This window comes from Falco peregrinus, chromosome 5 (genome assembly GCF_023634155.1).
Source record: "Falco peregrinus isolate bFalPer1 chromosome 5, bFalPer1.pri, whole genome shotgun sequence".
NCBI classification, from domain to species: Eukaryota; Metazoa; Chordata; class Aves; order Falconiformes; family Falconidae; genus Falco; species Falco peregrinus.
The window spans coordinates 82,337,648-82,362,062 of NC_073725.1; the positions used below are offsets into that span (position 1 = coordinate 82,337,648).

Sequence of the window (24,415 nt, forward strand, 5' to 3'; positions counted from 1 at the left end):
GTCAGTCCTGTAGTTTAATCTAATTGCAAGTCTTTTTAAAATATGGAAACATGGAATTCAGGGCTTTAACTGAATTTATCAGATAAGTTCCCATGATAAAACAATATAGCCTACCAAAATAATTCTGCATGCCCCTATAAAGAACACATGCCTCTCAGAACACAGAACTCCATTGAACAAATATTATTTCAAATTAAATTTTGGTTGATAATCAAAATTTCTGAGTAAGATTTACTTGAATACAGAGGAAATATATATCTTTAAAATCCAAGATTACCAACAGCAATAAATTTCAGTTATCATCAAGAGCTCAAACCTCAAACTACAGGAGCAATAGGCGAGCTGCCTGCCCAGCCCTTAGCCCATACAGACAGAACGGCAGGTCTGCAACTCAGTACTTTCCTGTTTTTTCCCCTTTCCCCTGCACAGTGTGTATCATAGCCAGATGCCAAAGAGTTTTCCCCCACATGAAGCAGATAAAATGAAACTGTATGAGCTGCGGTGACACACCAACACATAACAACTTTCGCAGGGCTACTGTATGACATAGTCTGTGTCAGAGGGGGTCATACAACGTCCCCTCACAGCACGCCCCATCACTGCAGTGAGTTACAAGGGCAGGGCAATGTCATACCAGTGAACCTCTCAGCAGCTCCTCAGTAAAAGGGAGGCTCTTTAGTCATAGGTGCCCACACCCTTAGGCTTCATTTTGCACGTGCCATTCCTATCATGCATTAAAGTGATTCTTCAGGTATTACATAAAGAGTAAATGTCAGCCTTTATTTTTGTGTGCACACATACACGTATTTGTGGATTATGTTGTTTATTTAGTCAGGTTAGCTAAAAAATGTTGAGGTATTCACTTTCCGATGTTGTTGCCAACAAAAAGGACAAACAAGATAAAAATACAAGGGCATTACTTAGCCACCTGATGACTTCTGAAAGTATATTCTGAAGCTTTGTATAACACAAGTTACTATGTATTTAATAAATCCAATGGATTAGCACTGTAAGAAAGGACAAAAAAATCCCAAAACCAGAACAGACTAGCAAGGCATTCAACTTCATTTTCTATTATTTTTCCAGGTCACCCAAAAGTAGACTTTTTTTTTTTCTTTTTTTTTCCAGAAATTGAAAGCCTGTGTTTGGTCCTGCAGCACACAGATGCCATCGCTACACTACATCAAATTTGTTTCCCCAGACCAAGCCTTACTGGTAGGTGAAACGAAAACACTGCTCCTGATTTTATCAATACTAGCATGGTGCTTTAAGCACTGTATTGCTAGGATAGCACACAGCAAAAGTATAAGTTACATGAGCATTATCAAACAAAAGGAGAGCATGCTCACCGAGCAGTCCAAAGCATGGCACAAAGAGGTGTTCGTTTGTTTTAGATGAGGGAGCTGTGATTACAGTCACAGCAAATGCTGACTACACAGCCTAGCGCTCTCTGCCCTTAAGAAGAGCTATTTTCAAGTCTTCAATTTTGATATAGAAATAACTGCTTTAAAGTAGACCCAGAATTCACTCTCTATCTGAAGCAGCCTTTATACCTTATCTGGATAAGGTTTCAATTTTTAATGAGGGCAGGGCAGGAGGGTTTCCAGGCCCGTGAGTACTAGCTATGTGATGCAACATACCAGACCTCTCAAAATACCCACACAGAAGACATTTCACCACACTATCAACATTAACTTTGTATTCCTGTGTTTTTGCTGGGTGTTTCAGTCTTAACTATCCCTTTGAATTAGTTTTAAAAAGAAAACAAAAGGGTAAACTTTCCCAGGAAATAAGTACTGAATAACAGGGAAGGTTTTGTTTATTTAGAGATCTGTCATTCCTTTAAAGCCTATTTTATATTATATCCATTAAAACACACAAGAGATTTTCTTTCCTCTCCTCTGTAAAACTGATTTAGCTATATTCTGGAAGTCAATAGACAGGGAAGGACATTACTTTGTCAACACAGCCCTGGCCAGTCAGCTTCCCAGGTTTCTCCTCTGTGAGCCTGTATTTACAGGCAGCTTTTCTGAGAAAAAAAGAATTTATGTTTGCTTATGGCCTTGCCATGAATGTAACTGATATCAAAAAGCACCAGACCATTTAAGATGACCTGCACTGATTCTAGAAGACAAAATTTATAGTCAAGTAATATTATTTTTCAGTGGTTTTGCATGAATTTGTGTCCAAGTCCAAAGAAAGTAAACAGCAAATGCAATGTGATACCAATATGACTACCTGAAGGAGTAAAGTTGACTTAAGTGTGCTGGAGAACAACAAAACTAACAGCAAAGCACTCTAGTAAATATTTTGAGACCTTTAAATGACAATCGAGTGTTTTCATATTTCTGAAGATGTTGTTAATAAACCCATAAGATTTAGTGAACAGTAAAAAAAAAAAATCTTCCAGAAAGCTTTTCTTTGGGGTCAAAGCTGCAAATGCATCGCAGCTGGAAGTTCATTTGCATGATTAAACGCACTTGCAGGTTTAACTGCTTTCTCTAGTACAATACACTGTACAGAAGATTACGGATCCAACAGTGCCACTGCAATACCAAAAGTATGATTCTTAAGGGTATTCTGCCCAATTAGATATGCAAAATGTTTTTCATTCTACAAATAACGAGGCATTTTGGAAAGTTTAAAAGTCTACCGACATAAATGGGACAACCCTCACCAGTCGGTGGTCTGAGGCAGTGCTAGGGTGTACCATCATAAATTCAATTAGCAGCTGGGTTCACGAGCAAGCAACTGAATTCAGCGTTAAGCCGCGTTTAGGCTCTGGCCTGCATGAAGAAACGGTTCAAGCACAGGACCACAAGCACCAGGATCCCCACCTCATCACTATCAAAACACGCCGAGGGAATTAATGGCTCGCTGGAGAGCTGATCCTGCTGCAGAGGGAGAAGCCAGCCTTAACGCCTGCCTTGTCCCGCAGCCGCCGCTCCCGGCTGCACAGCGGCCCGGCCCGCCGTGCCCGCGGCCGTGCCCCGCCGGGGTGAGGCACAGCCCCGCCGCCAGGGCCACGCCGCCGGGGGGGCGCCAGGCCTCCCCCCGAGCCCCTCCGGATTACGCACAAGCCACCCAGCTCCCACTCTGTGACACACTGGGACGGGCGAGATTACTCACACGGGAGGGAAAGAGGGCGGGAAAAGGGCAAAAAAAAAAGTTTGCTCCCTTTCTGCGTGAGGAGCCGTGGCTGTCCCGAGCCTCCCGCCGGCCTCATCTGTGGAGAGGCGGGCAGCGGCCCCCGCCTCAGCCGCCGGCGGTGCCGGCCAGCGGGGGCAAAGGTGGCCGCCGCCTCTCCTCAGGCGCGGCGGGCAGCCGCCTCGCCGGCCCGTACTCACTTTGTAAGTGCTCTCCGTCAGCTTGTTCACCTCCTCAGGGTCCCGAGACATGGTGCCGGCGGGGAGGCGGCTGGTGGGCAGAGCTTCGTCCTCCGGAGAGCGCCTCGGCCCTAGCCCCGCGCCACCGCAGCTAGCTCGACTTCTCCCTCCGCCGCTAAGAAACTGTCAAAAACTTGTGGAACCAGCCGGGCAGCGCCGCCGGGGCGGGGCCTGCGGGGCCGCGGCTGCCTGACGCGGCAGGACTGGCTCGGCGGGCGGGGAGCGCCTCGCCTCAGCGGGGAGGGCCAGCGGGCGGGAGGGCCAGCGGGCGGGACGGCCGCTTCGCTTCCACCTGAGCCGCCGCCTGCTTCGTGCCGCCGCTCCCGCGGCGGTAGGCGCTGCCGGGCTTCCCCTGCGCGGCCTCGGCAGCCCACGGAGCAGCCGGTGCCTGGGCCGTGTGGAGGCCTCTTCAAGCGGCAGCGCTGCTGCGGGAGCTCAGCGAAGTCGGGGGTGAACTGTTCCTCCCGACAACTAAGCGACTGTTCTGTAAGAATTAATTCATTAGTCTTGTCAGAGTTAATTAGCGTAGCCGTAGCAGTGCTGGTGAGGCTGGGGATGGTCCCCTTTCTCCCTTCCACAGCAGCCCCCCGTGAGGGAGAGGCGGAGAGGTTTCCTCAGGGCCTCTCGGGCCAGGACAAAACTGTCTTTCTCCTGAATCCTGGAGCAGTGTGCCACCCGAGCTTTGTGCTGCGCGCTCAAGTTTTCTATTTCTTTTAAATATATAGCAATAAAACAGTGCCCACAGTCATCTTTCCTCTGTGAAATGACTCATGAGGCCTCCAGGGGCGGGGGGAAGGAAGGCTGGGGGGTGCTATAAATTTTTGTGGCCCATAAATTATCCAGAGATGGTGAGATTAATTTAAAGTACGCTAGCCGGAATATCTTTCTGATAATGTAATACCAGCACTATCTTGAAGGACTTGGTGGGAATTCCATAACCTTGGGTATTTACAACTTGGGCACAGTGCTAGGTATTGAGTGTGTGAGGCGTAATCGCCATCCTTAAACACTGGACATCCTTCTCTTGGTCGCTTTCTCTCCATTTCCCCTGCTTTATTGTAGCAATAAAATCATGGCAGGCATGCAACAAAAAGTGGACTTGGAAGAGAACCCTAGATGTTGGACTCTGGTGTGGGAGGAGGTTGTTATCAGGTTTCGAGAGTTGTAAAAATGTTTTCGTTCAAGCATGTGGAGACGTTTACAACGGCAGTTTACCTTCCGGGGAAAAAAGTGGGCACTTAAGAGTGTTATCTTGAATACAGCTAAAATGCTGGGCAGAGAGGGAGACTTCATGCTCCTAGGTAAAGTCTTTGGAGGCTTCCAGTGTTTATGGTGTTAGTTGCCTTTCTGTAATAATCCAATCTATGATGCTGTCCTATAGGTATAGTGAATTATTTTGGGGCCAAGTCTGCAATTTACATTCCTATTAAGCAGTGCTTGCTTATACAAGCAGCCCTCTTGAATGTGACATGGCTGCTTGCCTGAGCATGGGATGAAGAATTGCACAGTTTATTCCTAAGTCTTTTGTCTGAAGAGTTCTTTACAACTCTGGAAACACACTGTGCCTCGGTACTACTGCTTTTGTGTTACCTTATGCCAATGAAAGGATATTCCTCCCTAACAGGCTGGCATTCAGATTTGAGGGAGCAGATACCCAAAGGAATATGTAGAAAAGGAGTTTTTCTTCCCTGACTCCTGCTAAAGGAGCTGGGCGTATGTTGTGTAGCAGGGAGTGTAGTATTCCCGTTGGGGGCAAAGCTTATTTCCTCTGAACGTTATGGAGCTCTAGGAGCTCACCTAGGATTCAGTGTGTTTGTTTCCAGTTGGTGTGCTAAGTTCAGTCATAGTAAGCGACAGTATAAGCATTGATGAAATATGAATATCAGAAAGAAATGACATGGATGATTAATGTAGGCGGGATTGGTTAAAAATGTTGATACTTATATTGTGGGAATGCTCAGCATTTCACAATATACATTTCTAAAGGTCTTTTTACTTCATAAGCAGATGTAAATATTTTAAAGGTCTACTGAACTTCATATTTTCTTGTGTTCTTGACCTTTGGTGTTAGTTTCTGCAGTTGTCCTGTATATACAATTTTTAGAGTTTTTATGTAAACTTTTCCAAGTTTTTAGTGCTGTAAACTATTTTAAAAAAGGAAAATAAAGATTGAAATTAATAATACAATTATGAAGTAGTGGAGAAAAAAAAAGACAAGAAGAAAAAGCAGTTTTTAAACTGCTTTTAAGATTTTAAGATTTTTGGATTAAAGAATCCGAAGTGGGAAATCAAGTTAGCAAGGAAGAATCCTCAGTTTGGGGTAATGTTTCTATTAACTCTTCTACATACAGGTTAAAATAAAAATGACCATGAATAGTTGAGGCAATTAACATAGAGGCAAGTGTTAACAGATGGAAAAAAGCAGGACTGACCTCTCATTAAAAGTAAAAGAATTAGGAATGGTTTCTTCCAATTTCTGAAATAAGCATTAGAAGTAATAACTGAAAGAATCATTATAAGAGTATGTTGTGTGTTTATTGAGGAAAAAAGCAACAACATGCTTTATTATTGAAATTAGATGCAAGTATAAAAACTATAGTGTAAAAAATAATTTTAATGTCTTTATTCATGTTTTCCTTTGTCACCATAGTTTTCTATTGTTTTTCCCAAATCTTGAGAATCTTAAAAATGTGTACAGCATTTGGAAACATCTGTTTTCTTTCTGTTGTGGTGTTAGAAATATTTTATGTATCAAACATAATAATTAGTAGTGTTATTGTGTTCTAGTTTAGTGTTGTGTTTTACTGTGTGACTGAAAAACTTAAATCTTGACAGGCAAATCCAATTCTCAGTTACAAGTACCTGGACTTTTGCTGTAAATCATAAATTTTCAAATTCACTCAGAAGAAAAGTCTGCTTGGGTTTGTAATATAAATACAAATATTTTATTCTCTTAATAGGGAGGTTTTGATCTTGCATTATATTAAGGTTAATGTTATGTTACTAACTTAGCTGGAATTAATCCTGATGTGTGCAAACAACATGAACTTAGAACGGTTGAATGAGATCTTATTTTTGCAAGTTACTTAAGGATGCTCTTGCATTTAAATGTGAGTGCAGTAGCCCTCTAGAAACATACCAAAGTGTTTTGTCTGATCAGGACAGAATATTTAATAGCCTGCAAAACCGAAACCTTAAGGAATACATCTTTATACTCTGTTGCCTACATGCTACTTTAAGCGTTTATAATAACTAATATGAGATATTTTGGGTTTATCATATTCATCAATAGCACTGAATTTTGGGTGCAGCAGTGTTTGAGTGCTCAGGGTTGTGCAATCTGGAATATTCTTAGACTCTAAAGAGTACTTGCTAACTTTGCTCTGGGGAGGAGTTCAGAGCAGAAGTCTAGCTGTGATCAGTAATCATAAATGCTGTCTGAACTGATTTGAACTAAAATTGATTACCTTTTTTTGACACTTTTAACATACTGTTTTGTTGGCCAGAAAAGACAAAGAAGGAAATATTCTTACTTTGGTGGTGAAGCTGTCTTGTGGTATAATTATGTCTGTTGACGCTGGCTTTGTACTGCACCTCAAGCAATAACTGCACCTCAGGAGTAATTCAGATTAGAGGGAACCTGGCAGGGTAGTAGCTTACCTGATCCAGTCTCCCATCAGAGTAGGGTTAATTTCAGCATTAGGTTGCTCAGGGCTTTGTCCAGTCGAATTTCAAAGCAAAACTTGAGGAACAGAACTGTAATAGCTCTGTTTGAAACAACATGTAACTCGGCAAATAACAAATACAACACTATAGAGCGTTTTCTTTATGTTTTTTTTATGTGGGGCTACCCCCTGAGCTATGTTACCCATCCAGCCGAGTTGCCTATTCTTAACAGACATCCTCCATGTTGTAACTAGAGCTTTGGTATTTGACTGTAACATGTTGCCTATAGAGAAAAAAAACCTTCTCTCCATCCTCACTACTCATCATTCTGCCTCACATAACACTTTCCTGTTGTCAAACAAAGATTTGTAGGCCTATAATTACAGTCTCCAGCAGACCCCTTGATAGTGGCAGTTTAAAAGAGATGACTTGGACTTCAGCATCTCCTGCTCTAGTCCTTGCAATGGGTAAGGTGCTCCTGGCCTTCCACAGGTACATAGCTAACAGGAGCAGCCAGGCGCAGGGACTGGCTTGGAGCCAAGGCCGTCTGGATCTGAACTTACCTTCCTGCATGTATTTCTGTGAAGTGCAATCTCTGGGCCTGAATCTAGCAGTTGATTCCATGTTGGCCAAAGGCAGAATTGCATAGGTTTGTTAGCAAAACTGCCGGCAAGGGACTAACCCGAAGTAAGTGCTTGTATTTATTCCATACAGAAGACCAGTTCTCCTCTGGAGCGTTTAAGCTTTGGAACATGAGTTCCAATAAAAATCTCCCCATGCATTGTCAGCTTTACAGAATTGAAACTGTAATGACAAAAAGGTATTGTTAATATATTGTTAATATATCTTTTGAAAAAATACATACTCAGAAATATTCCTGTGAATAAATGTATGTATTTCTTTAAAATAAGTAATATTTTGATGTATGATTGTTTTCTGTAAGTGTCCTATTTGCATCTCAGTGGCATATTTAAATATTATTTGGAAATTATTTAAGCATGCTGTAATGACCCATTAATGTCACCTCATCATTAGATCTTTAACACGTGTTTCAAATAGCTTAATATGACTGTAACTAATTACATAGATTGTGGCTAAGCAGCAATCACATATGCATGATATTAGCCAGCTGTGGCCTATTTCATTCCCTGTGGTCATTAGCAGACGTTTAACTTGATTAAGAAAAAAAACCACAACACAAAGGTACACAGCATGTTATTTAGTCATAACAAAAATCGTTCAGAATCAGAATAAAATTGCCTTAACAGGAAATTGAAGTGACTCTACCAGCTTGTTTTTCTGATTGATATATATATTTTGTCCTGTGTTGACACTGATAAGGAATTTTTCGAGCATTTTAGCATTTTAATCCCCTTCAAGCTGACAATACAAAAGCACACCAAAACTTACAGAAACTCTCACAAAAATTTGAAATAATTTATATAAAACTTTTGAAGCCTTCCTGAAGCTTTTGGTCTGATTCAGCTCTAGTTAGTTAAATAGATTTACTCCATTTTTAAACTGATGCAAGCACACACAAAATCATTTATTTCCCTGCTGTTCATTGTCCTGGGCTGGTTTCAAAGCAAATGAGCTGTAACTCAGACCCACAGGTCAATTCAATAAGATACTTAGCTCTCTGATCAAGGAAGACACTTGATTACATGCTTAATTGAAACATGTAATTAATTCGCTGTACTTTAGTGAGGGTGGTGGGTGGGAATCAAAGAGGTCCAAAATGCTTTTTATGAACTCTTCTTTCTCCAGACTGAAAAAGGGATGATGGTTTTGTCTTGGGACATGAATGCTTTGGATGCTTGTATTTTGTGTCTTAATTGTCCCATGTTGCAAATTATTTTGACAATATTATAAGAGTAATTATAATCTGATTTCTTCATTATGGTTTATTTTTTGAGATTTGAAAGTATATATGGTATAGAAGAATGCATTTTTAAAGTTTACTTGGAAGATTGCTTAGGATTTAGACAAAATTTAGCATTCAAGGGAATTTAATGGGCAGTATTGTTAGCAATGCTAATCTTTTTCTGCTGCTAATTGAAATATTTATCAAAAACTTGTTATACCCTCACATTTTGTAAACGGCTCATTTTTTTGCTGAAAGATCTGCTTACTTGAATTCGTGTGCTGTATCCACTAGATGGCAAGCAAGCTATGCACCATGGGACAAAATAAACGCGTAATCTGTACTCTAGGCTTTCTTGAAGTGCTTTATAATGTAACAAGATAGATACTAGTGGTAAGTAAATGCAGCAGCCTTTATATTGCTCATACGCAGCCTTGGAATTTTGTCTCAAGAGTGTAACTGCTGTTAGGATGTTCATGTTATTGAAATCTAAATATGCCTTGGGATCTGTAACTTTATTTTGAAGTCAACACTAGTAGCAAGCCAGCATTCTGGTGAAACTCATGTTACAAACTTCTAATCCATTTAGGTTCCAGATGACTCATTCCAAAAACACAGTATTTTAAATAACTGCATATTTGTTATTTTCTCTTTTGTAATTTGTCAGCTGGGGATTAACTAACAACAGGTGTACTCTCTTCTAAATGGATAAACTGGTTTTGCCTGAGGCTGAGTGTAGAGTACTGCTGCTAAACATAGCATCTGCACATTGCTGATTTTAGTAATATAAATAGATTGAGTATTATAACCAGAGTAAGAATGATCAGTGTTTGCCATGGGCTAGAATATAAAGACCTTAACTGGAATGTGATACTGTTGCTGGGCTGGGAACTAAACATGCACCAGGTGTTAAGTAGCATGTCTGTGAGTATTTTCAGAGAAGTCAAATGTGAATTTTGATGCTGTCCTTACCTCTTCCTTTTCACAGCTAGAAAAGGATAGAACAAGTACATGATACTGGTAATTTGATTGTACTTGAAAAATGGCAAAAATCCTAGAACTGCGTTTCCATACTGAAAAGAAACTTGTAGCTTATTAACCCCTCTCTTTCATGCAGCCTTACTGTAATGGGGAATTACTAGAAAAATGTTCAGGGAAAAGTGTATTAATAGTAAACAATTCAAAGAAAATACCATTACGTTCTTCCTGTAACTTGACCATTTAGTTATGAACATTTTTTAGAAGCTGTGCTGATATCAAAAAAAGGAATCAGTTTTTATTTTGTGGTAATAAAAATACGATGATTCCAAACCCATACATGGATATTTTTGGATTGAACCATACTGAAGTTTCTTTGTATGGACTCCTTATGAGCCTGCCTTCTCATCTTATGTTCAGTTGCCGTTCCAGGAAGCTGCTCAAGTAGAATGTAACACTGCTGTGCCTGCCCACTCCTTGTTTCTAGACACCCACTGGCTAGTGGCAATACTAGCAATGCTTTCTAGAAAATGTATGGGCAGTGACGGTTGATGCTCAACAATGCAAACCTTGGGAGCGATCCATGCAGCCTATGATGATGGATTTTCCTAATCATGCCTATCACAAGCGTGTGGGCAACCTGATGGTGTGTACTGAGTGTGCCTCCACAGCAGACTCCAAAGCAGATGCTGACAGTTACTGTCTCCTCTTGAGGTCTTGCCTCTGGCATGCAAACCATCTGAGAAGGTAGATGGTTGGAGTCAGTGGGGTGTTCTACAAAGATGAGAAGATGATGATTAGATTAGACTGGTGAATGCAGCCTTGGAGGTTTTGACAAAGAGGATGATTAATCTGGTTGTCTGAAAGATGGTAGCTCCAGGATCAAACTACCTCACTTCTAGTCACATTGAGATTGGGAAAATAGCATGGTTAGGGAAGTTATGGTGATTACAAGTGGCTTTTCAGCTTCTGATTAACAGTCTTAATTGTAGTCAATATAGTTCCTGTGGATTTGCTGAAAGTTTGGCTTGACATTCATAATTTCTGCTCAGTTTTCCCATTTGAAAATAAAAAATGTGGGCTGTATCAGCAGGAGTGATTCCTAGCCTCAAGGCAAAGTGGTGTGGGATGGCTCAAATCCACGTGGTTCTTGGTGGGGTTGCTCTAGGGCATACTGACTGCATCCATGCTGGCCAGCACTTGGTTTGGGTCACCGCTGGGCTCCACCCATAGGGCTGTAAACCCTTAACCATTACTTTGTTTTGTGTTTTTCAGTTCAAAGGGTCTGCACTGATCAGGGGGCTGTGTTGTAGCTTGCCTGAGTACCATTTGCGTGGGATGATACTGCAGGTACAAAGTGCATGCCCTGGGGCTTGGCAGGAGGGCTGTGAGAGTCTGAGGGTGGATGCTCCACTGTGTGCTGAGTGGAGGCAGCTAAATCCAATGTGATTGTATTTGTTTGGCCTTTAAGGTGGGTCCCTGCAATGAGCTTTACTCAGGGTGCAGCTCAAATTTAATTTTAAACGTAAGGTAACAGCAAAAGAGATCCTGCATGTAAAGTAACACGTGTTATGTAGATAATCAAGGAGACTGATATCTAGGAGTGAACTAAGGAGCTTATGTGTCAGCCTCACCTGACATGCGAGGAAAAAAGAGCACTTGGCTTCTGATAACTGTGCAGTGTGCCACTGACTTTGTGTAGGGTTCGAAGGCATAATTCTTCCATAATATTAAGCCAGTGGATTATTAGAGTTGTACATACATTATTAGGTAAGAATTGTTTGAGTTATGAAACAATATAGACAGCTGCTCAGTTGTATGGCTTCTGAGGAGGAAGCTTTTTACTATTTCTTTTGTCCTTCTCACATAAGGACTGTAGTTTCAGGGATTCCTGGGGATCTTTTAGAACTAACTGCCCTGGAACCAGAGAGCCTTGCACCTGGATGCAGGAGATAAATGGAGTTGCTCCTGTGCTGCATATTACTGCCACTCCACCCTAGAATTCACTGAATCAAATATCTAGATTTTAATTAACTTCAAGGGTTTCTAATTGGATGATATGTTAAATTTCTTTTTTGTATAGAAAGCCTGTACAATACTGCTTGTCCAAACTAGGAAAGAAGGCGTGTAGTAGATATTTTTTGACCAATCTTATCTGTGAGATTCATGTCATTCTGTTAAATTTAGGACAAAATTTTGGTTAAACTAGAATCAATGGAGTTTTTGATGTATTTCATTGAAGCTCAGCTTTCATTTTTATTCTCTTGATTTGTGTTAAACTAAGTAATGTGAACTTTTAAGACAGAAAATAGTTCCTCAGGAACTTACAGTGATAGGATTTGTGAAACATACTTTGATACTATTTTCTCCTTTGACTCTTAAAAAATCAGGAGACAGCTGTTGTACACGCAACATTTTTATTGCCTGCTTTTCATCAATTGGTTGTGCTATGTATGGAGATGGAATTTCTTTGTAAAGCTGTTTTTCATTAGTATGAAGAAATACATATACTTTGCAGCTAAAGCCTTATATAAAGTTTTATCTCTCTGCCCACGTTGTTACTATTGTAATACTGCTTAGCAACTAAAAGTAAATCAAAAGAACAGCAATGAAGAACCACTCAAATCCCCTCTTTACGATACAGAGAAGGGCCTAAGCTGCAAAATTCAGATATCAATTTGGATCTGAAATTTTCAGAAGTTCAGGGATCTGCCATTGGTTTTATACTTTGAAGTGAGAAAAGTGGTCAGAGTGACCTGGTTCTGCTTTTGCCCAAGACACAAGGTTGGAACAAAAGTATTACCATATATAGTAGCGAATTAAAAAACCCCAATTACGGTTGTCCCCTTTTTTGGAATCCCCAGAGAAGATGCAATATTTTACTGGGTGCTTATTCCAGATCAGTATCCTAAGTCCCCTTCCTCCCCCAGCTGACAGAACAGATGGCTCATCTCCTACAATTTCTGCATCTTTCAAAATCGATGCTGTGAGGAACTGGGGATAGATCTTTCTTTCAAGAAGTTCTATACCTCTAGGCCATTTTAATTCTCAACTTCATGGCTAGCACTTCAAGTAACACTTGAAGTATTAACCTGTTTTGTTGAATTTTCTGGAAATTCCTAAGGAATGAGGTGGTGTGTAGAATTAATACTGCTGATGAAAAAAATATCAATAGAAGTAGTACTTCTTCAGCACTGCGGGGGAAATGTGCAGGGAGAGTATCTACAACTTCTTTTCCTGAAATTTTATTATATAAGCGTGTAGCCTTTCAGCAGCAGAACTGTATTATTGGGAGACCTGTGGGGAGCGTGACCAGTTTGGGTCTGTCTATTTCCCGCAGATGGCTGTTTAGGCAAAAAAGAACATTGCAAATTATAAAGGTGAGATAAGAGCTGTAACAGTGCAACAATTACAACATCACAAGGTCTGCTTGTCCTCAAGGAGAGGGCTGAAATCTGGGTTTATTATGGTTGGCTATGTATGCATAATGGAATAATGCTTATAAAAGAATAAAAGCATCCTTGACAGTCAAGGACCAAAATCTGTACTCATGGAAAACAAAAAGGTGAAAGATAAACAGCACTGTAGCAAATGGACAGGGAGATCTTGAACACCTTCATTAGTAGCAACAATGAAACTAAGTACTGGAATAACTGCAGGCAAGGAGGAGGAAAAAGGATAGCTAATATCTTTTGATTTTCTTTCACTGTGGGGAATTTTCAAGACTTTGGGAGAACTATGGCAACTACCTAGCATCATCTCAGGAAAGACGTCAAAATGACCAAGTCAAATGGGCTGTGTAATTGGGAATTTAAACCTATGCATTGCTTACACTGATAGGTAACTTTTTAGAGAGAGAAATGAACATTTTGTTATGGTGATTCACCAGCTAGCAACTGGATATTTTCCCCAAAATACTCAGAAATATTCAGCTGCTAAGTGCAGCCAGCAGTTCGTGCTGTTTGGGTAATGTCGATGGGCTAATATAAAAATGTGTAATATTTTGTTAGCTCTTAGTTTCTAGACAATGTGGGCCAAAATCACATCTTGCCTTCAGCAGCAGCACAAAGTAGTTGAAAAGGCAGCCAAAGCAGCTAGGTAGGATTTCCACTTACATAGGAGGAATCCCTCAATAACAGACAAGTACCACAGCAGCTTAATGTAAACTCTTCCCAAGTGTCCAATCTGTTGAAATTCCTGAGCAAAAGAGGTGGAGGTTTGTTTCTGAGTTACTCAGTTATCAGCACTGTCCACCAAAAAGGTGGGTAGCAGCACACGAGTTAGGGCAACACTGTAGCCTGAATTCTGTTTGATGTTAATGTTGGTCTGACTCACCATGTGGTGTAGATTCTACCTCAGCTGCAGTGAAGTTTGAGGTCTGAAAAGGGAGCTTCCCGGCAGCCACCCAGCCAGTAGTGTCAGATGCAGCTGGAATCAGGTATGCTTCAAATTCTGAGCTGCTTCTGCTTTGCCAATTTTTAGTCAGTCTCTCACTTTGTTTCTTTAATTTTCAATTTGTCCTGGCCCACCTACAGGTACTATTTGCCAATATAATAAAATGAAAATACTGTATGAAATAAACCACATACAAACTAAAAGAAGTCCTGTTCCCCCTTTTCAGATCTCTTAACATTGTGTTCCCTTTCTCCTTGCCTTTCCTGTTCATTTTACAGCTCTTTCCCATTTCAAATTCTCTCTTCGGTTGTTGATTACAGATACAGTATTTCCTATATCAAATTCAGAGCTATAAAAATAGGCCACAACGCAGAAAATACTTTAGAGAGGGACTGGTTTAGTTGAGTTAGTGAGGTTATATGTTGAAGAATATTGATAAATAAATAACATATCTGCAGGGAATTGTTAGTGAAGTTTCTTGTTTATACCCTCTCACTCTTTCTGGTGACTCATGCTCACTTGTTTCCTGACATTGTAGTGACCATGTAGAAATATAATGTGACCTAAATAGCTCAAATTCATTACAACACGATTATCATGAAGCAAGAGGGCTAGCAGATATATTTTAAATGAGAATGTAATATAGATAGGTAGTTCTTTATTAAATGAAAGTGCAAAACTCTGAGCTACGTTGTTATTAAGTTAAGGCAACTAGGTTTTCAGCATGATTTGTGTACCTGCTGTACATGCAGTGATGTGAAATAAGCTGGAAGCATCATCCTTCCCACTACTGCCTCCTGCTTTTATTGATTTAAGTAAGGCTCTTGGGTATCTGATCCTGTCTTGATGCCTGAAGATTTATTCATATAACTCCCCATGCATGAGCGTGATATTATACCACTTGTTCTCTAGAGAAAATAATTAAGTGAATTACTAACGCATAAAATGCTCAAGTTAAAATGCTTAAATATTCCATTTGATGCAGTTATATATAGCTTAATGTAATAAGTGCAGTATCCTCTTAGTCAGAATGCCTTGTGTGGTATCCTCTTAGTCAGAATGCTTTGACTTTCATCTCCATTAAATGGAATACTAATTAACAGTTGATTCTAATTTTGTCGAGGTTGCTGTGGTGTTATATTCTTTGACAAGACCAGAAGGTGAAAAAGGACTAACCTGTATATAAATTAAAAGTAATCATCAGAGGTCAGTGCAATAGTGTTATTACTGTATATAAATGCAGACTTTTGGATCCCACTTACAAATACTGTGATGTCACACAGGGTATAATGAGACAGGAACTTAATCTATTGACTGCCTTGTAGCTGAAGTTGCTCCTGGGGAAGGCAAGTTAGTTTAGCTTAAGTACAGTTATTGCAAAGAAAGTGACAATAATAACCAAATACAACCAGTGATGAAGCAGGTAATAGAATTCAGGCTTTCATTGAATGAACAAGCGTGAAAATGCAATTCTAGAAGAGCTGCATGTAACACGCAGCAGCTAGTAGATGCACATGAAATCCCCAGTATGTTGGCCAAGAAAGCCATCAAATAACTGCCAATTATGTATAAGCTACTGATAGCTGGAACAGTTAATTATTTTTTCTGATTGCCTTTTTGTTGTTGTTTGTTTTTGTTAGAAAGCCTAATGAATTCAAATTGAACTTTTACATGAGAGAGAGTTTAATTTTTGGAAAAAAAATAAAATAATTGTTTTAGTCCTGAAATTGCTTAGATGTCATTTATTACAGTGAAACAAAATCTTTCTATGTTTGCATTTCTCCATCTTCTTTAAAAAAAGATAAAAACCTGAAATAAATATTTTGAAACATTTAGTGTTACCTACTTCAAAAGCTTTTGCTGGATACAGTTCTGTTTGGTTGGGAAGAGACTGGTTTTTTTCTGAATTTTTGCCTTTTTGTCTTGTTTCGCTATGGAAACAGGCATTTTAAGCCCCAAAGTCTCTAGTGAAAATACAGCTGAAATTCTCCTTTTTATTGCAAAACATGTATGTGTGTGTCTGTGTATGCTGACTGTAATCAAATAAGCCATTGCTGAACACAAAATCCACTTCAAGGACCACATCCTAATATTCATCCAACTTCATGATTCCTGCTATATCCTTTTCCATCTATACTTAGACATTTATATAACAACTGTATTGTACTGGAAGTTGAATGCTGACTGCATATGGGAGAGGGACATGAAGATGAGGAGACAGAATTTTTCCAGTAGAGTGGTGTGCCTGTAGATTTCATGGTGCAGGTGCCCACTTCCTTCACCACATTCATTGAGCATGAAGAGTTTCATTCATTTTTGCTAATTCTACAAACTGAAATAGTGTCTAAACACAAAACTCATCTTTTGGAATTAACTTTCCTTTGGGTCCTGGTAAGAAAATTCAACATATAGTGGCTCTGTTTCTTTGTATTGCTTGCTGAGAAGGAGAATAGATCATCAAAGCTTGCTGATGTATTGGCAGCGTTGCCTTCCTATAGTGATCATAAAGCTCTATGTACTTTATAAGTAAATTGTATTGAAGCTAACAGTGTTGGCATTTGCTCCAAATCATACAGTTTTATGCTTTGGTTCAGAGAGGAAAATGAAAAATAGATGAAGCTATAGTATATTGTTACACTTCCTTTTTACCTAGTCACCATATAACAGAGATTTTGAACAGATTCTATGCTATGACAGTTTCACAGCTTGAGTCAATTTAGCAGGTCTGCACAAAATGTGAGAAACTAGTAAGTTTTGTTCATCTTTTAAGCAGCTTTTGCATCATTCTGTCTGTCCCCCTCTCTAATACTTTTCTCACCTTGATGCAAATGATGGGCTTTAGATCAGAGAAACCTAATGCTAATTAACATTTCTGGTCATAGAGAGATGTGCACATGTAAGAAGAAAATTGATATGCCAATGTTGATGTACAATGTAGAAAGTAGTGATGCATTGCTAAGATGCCTTTCATCTGAATAAAAAGGAGGACCTTTGATTTTATCTAAAAATGAAATGGATAGACCTTCTGACACCTGGAATCGCAGTTTAAAAGTATTATGCAACTTGCATGTTTGTGTAAAATATGAATATTATTTGTGTAAGATAAGACGTTCCAGTGTTTTCAGACTATAAATTGAAAACACTGAAAAATACTGCAGGATAACAAAAATACATTGTGATAATGATCTATACGTTGTTTCTTGTTATTTGCCAAAGCTGACAATTTGTTGTTTGTTAACTAGGAAGTCCTTAATCTCTGAACCCACTTACGTTTTTGTGATGCTTACTTCTGTGGTTGTCTGTACATATAGTGAGTTCACTTTGCATGGAATCAGCTCTGAAGTTAGAGGCAGATTGTTCTGCTTTGGCAAAGACAGATGTAAGGCGCAGCTCCTAGTCATGGTTGCCTGGAGCCTTTCTTCAGGATACTGTTTTGTCTTGCAGTTTTGTCCGGGATATGGAATCTGTCTGCTGTACTCTTTCAGTCAGTGGCTCTGATCGACACATTCCCAGTGTTGTGACAGGAAGGCAGGAGGAAGGGGCGCAGACCTATACCCAGTTAGAAGATCACATTCACTGTAACCTGCCCTTTATCTCTTGTTTGTACTTTTCAATCTCTATTATAAAGTTAAATATAAGTATCCACATAAGTATAAATACATGCATAAGTATTGGCATGATGTAGATTAAAACACATAGGTGGCGTTTGAGCGTGAGATAGAATCTTCTGTCTACAGCAAGAAAATAACATAGTAAATGTCTAATGTGTGGTTTATTTCTAGAAGATCCTGTACCGAGATGGTTTGATCCCACCTGAGTCAGTGTTGTACTGTTTCCCACTGGTTTGCTTAAGGTGGCTTCCTACTCAAAGCTTTACCTGGGCTCTGCATTGCTTTTTGGAGGTGACTAGGCACTGAAATTTAGATGTCACTTAATCTACCTGAATGTACTTACTACAATAATATATTATCTTTTATTTCTTCAGGAACTGCTGGTGCTTTTTGCTGTGCTATTTCTCATCAACATATTAAACCTCTTCTTCACATGCCTTATTCATCTGTTGTACGAATAGCCTTCTAGGTGGTATAAATTCATGGGAGTTTGGTTTGGGGAAAAGTTTGCAAAATGAAGCTATAAATTGTTGGGAAGCATTTAAACTGAGAACAGTGTTGCAAGTTTCCCATGGAGATTTAAGTCTGATTAACTTACGGAACTGAAATATATTTTTAAATTTATATTCAAATAATGTTCATTGTTATTTTCTTTATTATGAATTTTTAAGAACCCCGAGGAGAACATTTTACTACAGATATCTGTCGTCTTTACAATAAACCCAAGCATTGCCATTGACCTTGATTATTTTCACGAGAGGAGAGCAGGGGAGGCAAATAAGTGCAATTTCAGCCCCCATTTACCAGCCGTCTTTCAGCATGCCAAATGTCACAACTTCTACTAACTTTGAGGAACTCTAGTCTTCAAATGATATGAAGTCTAGATATGACATATATTTTGATTGTGTTATAAAATGACAGTTAATGTATTTCAGTTATTCAGGAATGTAATGTCAGAGCCAAAAAAGGTTCTAAGCTGAGTAAATTTAGCTATAGTGTAGGCTCTCCTGTCTAAAATTGTCGTCTTAAAACTTTGAGGCCTCAACTTTAGGACACCTGATGTTGTGGTTCTTTGATCAGAAGTGTGCTGCTATGCATGAAAAATATTTGAGATTTATTATTACTGAACATAAGGATGGGATGAACTAGATTGTAATATTCTAATGATGCATGAAGTCAGCTATGGGAGGAAAGGCTTTCAGTCTAGATCTTATTACTAGAGATGTTTCTATATTTTGTCTAGTTAACACTTATCCAGTAACTGTTTTATGTGAAATACAGAAACAGTTGATACTCTAATTGAGCATAATAATTTTTCCATGGGAGATGTCAGCTATAGGTTTGAGTTACTCCACCTTGAGGCAGGACTTGAACCTGGGTCTCTTGTATGTTGGGTAAAAGCTGTAAAAGTGGAAGTGGAATGAGCACAGCATTTCCAACTTTTTTTTGGAAGGATGTACATAGCCCTTTTTTCTAATCTTTTTTTTTTGAAAGAAAACCAGCAGGATTTAGGTGATGGCAGTTCTTTCAAAGCATGGGAGAAGTACCTCAGTATCTATAACCTTTATATTAATTTTTCATTAATACTATGTAATGTCATGTCCCTATTATAAATAAGGTTGCAGCTAGTGTTTTGCAGCCCCCTTACTTACACAGGGATTGCACCTATCCTTATGGATCCCAATTTTTTGGTCTAGACAACTGCTTCAAGCGTTTACTTTAGTCATCTCTGTGTTTAGCATATTGCTGCTCTGCATGCTGTTTCAAGTGTTTTGATTTTCCTTGTATTTTTTATGTAGGACACAGGTCATCCCTTAAAGCCAGCTGTGCTTAGGTTTTATGTTCCTGAGTCCTTTATTGCATCTTTTCTCCTTTATTGTAGCTTGTTTCATAAAAGTGAACCCTGTCATATTTTCTAGTTACTCAGTCTTAGAATGAGTATAGCATCTGTCATATTTGTTGTTCTGAGGATTTCACTAACAGGCTTTTATAGTGTTTAAAGCCAAGTAAATGTGTTTTCCAGTGCTGACCAGCATGTGTAGGCATCTGTCTGGTGTTATGGAAGAATCTTATCTGTGCTGCAGACATGCTGTTTTCTAGGAAGATAGTGGTTTGCCTTTCCATATTTAATTGCAGTTTAATTTAAAAGTAAAAAAAAAAAAAACCAAAACCAAAACCAAACCAGCATGACCCGTTACAGTAGTGTTGGATTTATTTGAAGGTAGTTTTGTGTTTCAGTTAATGACAATGTGTTGGCACATCAACAGAGACATTCTGACACAGGTAATGCAGTTGTTCTTTGGGCCAAAACTGTTATAACTGCTGGTGAGAGTATACTGTAATTCATTACAAGTCTATATTTTAGGTAAGAAATGGTTGTCCCCTCTCACTGGAATTTGTAAGATAGCTTTGTTCCCGATCCATTTATTTGTATTAATTCAAAAACACTCCATTATTATCGATAGAAAAAAATGATTCTTTACACTGCTGTAGTATCTTTTAACTACAAATGCAGATGTTTTCAGTCAAAAACTGACAAAAGAAGGGAGGGGAAAAGTGAAGAAATCAGGCCTCAAATCTATATTGTGGTAAATTTTCTAGCAGAAGTTTTGATGGAAATCTTACAGAGCTTTTTAGAATAATAGTTATAGCAAGACCATAGTTTTCTATTACCAGTTGTGCCTATGCCAGAGATTGATGAGTACTCAGGTTTGTAGTCATCCCTTTAGAAGATAACAGTTTGTCCTAGAAGAATATGAGGAATTGTTGTTCAGAGCCAGAAAAGCATTTGAGAAGATCATAAAAGGTAGCATATATATATTACATATGTATTTATAAGTGGTATTATATAAAGTAATTCAAGGGAAAAATCCACATGGTTTCCTAAAAGTTAAATGACATCTTTTCAACTGCTACAAATTCTCGAAGGATTTAATGAAACATAGAATAAAAGATAACTGAAACGTATAATATATTTAGACATTTGAAAGGTTTTTGCTGAAGTAATTAATACAAAAATTATTGAGGAAAATTTGAGCAACTAAGGCAAAGGGAAAGTTTTGCCAGTCATGCAAAATGCATGAAGAGGTAGGAAACATAAAGGGCAAGATCTCTGACTGGGAAGGACTAGAAATAAACCAAACACTGGAGTTATCTGGGGCTTTGTACACCAACTGATATATTACTACATTATCTGCCTAGAGTCATGGTGAAAAGCAGGACGTCAGTACATGGTAATGTCATAAATTTGTTTAAATTAGGCAATATTAGAAAGATTACTAAAAGCTCCAGGAGAATGTAATAGAACTTGGTAATAAAAGTCAGATTAAATTCAATTTAGATGAGTGCATGGGAATTGAAATATAAATCACTTCAGAGAGCACAGTTCTAAATTAGTCCTTAAGAAAAGTACATGTTATTATATTGGATTATTTGAGAAACAATGTTTTGATTATGTAAGTAAAGATTATAGAAAAAGTACAATAAAGGCATAGATATTTTAAAATTGTATGAGCTGTATATTTGCACTTCTTGATTGTTGATCATTGATTATAGTGATTCTATAAAGTGTTCCAGGTGCATGAGGCCGTGCCAGATTCAAGTGGCTTGGTACAAACACAGAAGTCCCATTCACAATGGACTGCTTGACAAGCTGATATCTGGCTTGCAGTTTTAAAAGTAAAGATTCAGATTTTAATGTAAATTTTGGGTCTTTTTCCCCTAAAAAAAGGGAATTTTTTCATGGATTTTCCAGACCTTGTTGTTTTGACACCAGACCTGTGTAATTTGGGGAGAGGTCTCTCATTTCAGACACGGACTCAGTTCTTGGCTCCTGAGTGGACAGAAGGACGTTAGACCTTTCAGTCTGTAGACTTCCAAAGCTAAATAGAATATATATCACCTCTCCGGTAAAAGCCTTAAATGCAGAGATTGTTGTAATCTTTAAACCAGAAAAATAGGTCTGTTCTGAAAAAGATATTTATGGTTTTCTGTTATGCTAACTAGGTACAGTAATAGGCTATTTTACAGCTCCCCAAAATGCAAAATTAAGATCCAGATGAGGGATGTTGCCATCACAGGCTGTGGGCAGTGTGGTGAGCAGCCCACAGGGTTGTTGTCCTCAGTCTCCTGAAGCTGCACTGCGATGCAAAATGGGCACAGAAAGAAAGCATGAATAGGAGCACCTGACTCTGCAGTCAATTTATTTCGGAATTACGTGGACAGGGAATTCATTGGTCTGGAAGCACAAATAATCCAGGCATCTGGGAGTGCAACCAACATCTTTCTCTTCCTAGCTGTTTCAGTGTGAAGGGGACTACTGCTGTATTTGGCTTCCGCAGAGATACATAGGCAGTGGCAGCATCTTTACATACCATTTCTGAATTGTAATTAGCTAGGAATAGGTACTGAAATGCTTCTGAGCCTATTTGAGTGTTGATGTTCAAAACATGGGTGTTGGTTGAGTTTAGGTGCTTATATTTTTTAAATATTTCTGAGTTGTATTGGATTTAACCAAGCTTGGGGAAGCTATTTGTGTAAAGATGTGCAAGTTCCATGGGCAGAGTATAGCCTTATAAGTATGTGGTAAAACTGTAAGCATCATTTTTCACTTTCCATAATGAAAAGATGGTTGAATTTGTATGTCCTAATGTTTAAAAATAACAGTTCTCAATTGGAACCAAGACTGGGAAATTTCAGCCTACCTGATGAAAATCAATATTTTTCAGCCTTGTTTAACTCTGCTTTCCTCAAACCACTGGAAACTCTGCTGCAGATGGTAAGCACAAGTTATCACCTGCAAGATTCAGACACCTGTGTGTTATAATGAAAATTCTGTTGTAATCTGTATATTGTGGCTGCTATCAGTTATTTGCAGTAAGACCTCTTACAACTAAGTTGTTGCAGATTTGACCCTAATTCTTTTCTAAGTTCTCTGCTAGTATATAGTGTAGCTCCTCTGGAGACCAAAGGCAAATCCAGTTTAAAATCTTGTCTGTGGAATAATCTTCTCTTAAAAAAAACAAACCAATATAAAGAGATTTAGATAAAATTTAGCCTTGTGCTTTCTTATTTATGACGCTTGTTGCTGCTTGCTACATTAGATATTTATATAATGAGGAAATTGTTTTTAGGTGAACCAAAACAAATTTGACTGGACTACAATTTCCCTTCAGGTTTCAAAAGCAAATTTTGCTATTACATATACATATGTAGTCATTATATACACGGGTATTTGCCATTTGGCTCTTTCTGGCTTTTTAAAATATCCTTTAAAAGGAGCAAAAGTTGCAGGATTGGGAACCACAGCCAAACATAAATAATGAAATGATACAATCTTGTTTTTAAAAAAAATAGTCATTCAGTCAGTTATGTATTCTCTTTGATTTCTTGTTTGCCATTGTAGGATCATAGAACCATTGAACAGTTCGGGTTGGAAGGGACCTTTAAAGGCCATCTAGTCCAACCTGCCCAGTAGTGAGCAGGGACATCTTCAATTACATCAGGTTGCTCAGAGCCCCATCCAACCTGACCTTGAGTATTTCCAGGGATGGGGCATCTACCACCTCTCTGTGCAACCTGTTCTAGTGTTTTGCCACCCTCATTGTAAAGTATTTGTTCCTTACATCTAGTCTAAATCTACCCTTTTATAGTTGATAGCCATTACCCCTTATTCTATTGCAACAGGCCCTACTAAAAAGTTTCTCCCCATCTTTCTTAGAAATCCCCTTTAGGACTGGGAGCTGCTTTAAGGTCTCCTTGGTGCCTGCCCTTCTCCAGGCTGAACAACCCCAACTCTCTCAGCCTGTCCTCACAGCAGAGGGGCTCCAGCCCTCTCATCATCTTTGTGGCCTCCTCTGAGCGCACTCCAACAGGTCCATGTCCTTCTTACATTGTGGGCCCAGGGCTAGACGCAGTTTTCCAGGTGGGCTCTCACGAGAGTGGAGTAGAGGGGGAGAATCACCTCCCTTGACCTGCGGGCCACACTGCTTTTGATGCACCCTGGGATATGGTTGGCTTTCTGATACAGATCTTTTCTAGGATACAGATCTTTTCTAGGTTTTTCCCTACCTATCACTTATTTATATGAAAATAACTCATGGTAAACCTAAAAAGTGCAAAGTATGGAAAAAATTTATATTATTGCCCATGTTTTGTTACTGTCTTTCATATTTAATAATTTAATCTACTAATATCAAACACAGTCTATAGAAATAAAGCACAGCTGATATTACCATGACGATAGAGAAAAAAGCCATAATAAAGGAATTTAAAATATCATTACTTTGAGAATTAATGTTATTAAACCTACAGTGATTTACGTGGTAGAAAAGTAAATTTTTGCTTGTCTTTAAAGATATTTCTATCCAACAAACTCTGTATATCATACTGCCGATGAAAATCTGAGTAATTTCAAATAGCATTTGCTTTTGGTAGAACCTTCAAATCCAAAACTTCAGGGAAAGAAGAGCTTCCCAATTTGTAAGAAGAATGGGAAGAAGCTATGCTGCTGACCT

The 24,415-nt window shown here is 38.9% G+C and overlaps 1 protein-coding gene across 1 annotated transcript in view; it reads right to left on the minus strand.

The window, feature by feature from the left end:
* Positions 1-3,554, minus strand: part of BAIAP2L1 (BAR/IMD domain containing adaptor protein 2 like 1) — a 43,356-nt gene extending 39,802 nt beyond the window's left edge. Inside the window, exon 1 of the mRNA XM_055803526.1 lies at positions 3,348-3,554. Within this exon, the coding sequence (XP_055659501.1) occupies positions 3,348-3,398 (51 nt within the window). The 5' untranslated portion in view covers positions 3,399-3,554. The remainder of the gene's footprint in view (positions 1-3,347) is intronic.
* Between the last annotated feature and the right edge of the window lie 20,861 nt (positions 3,555-24,415).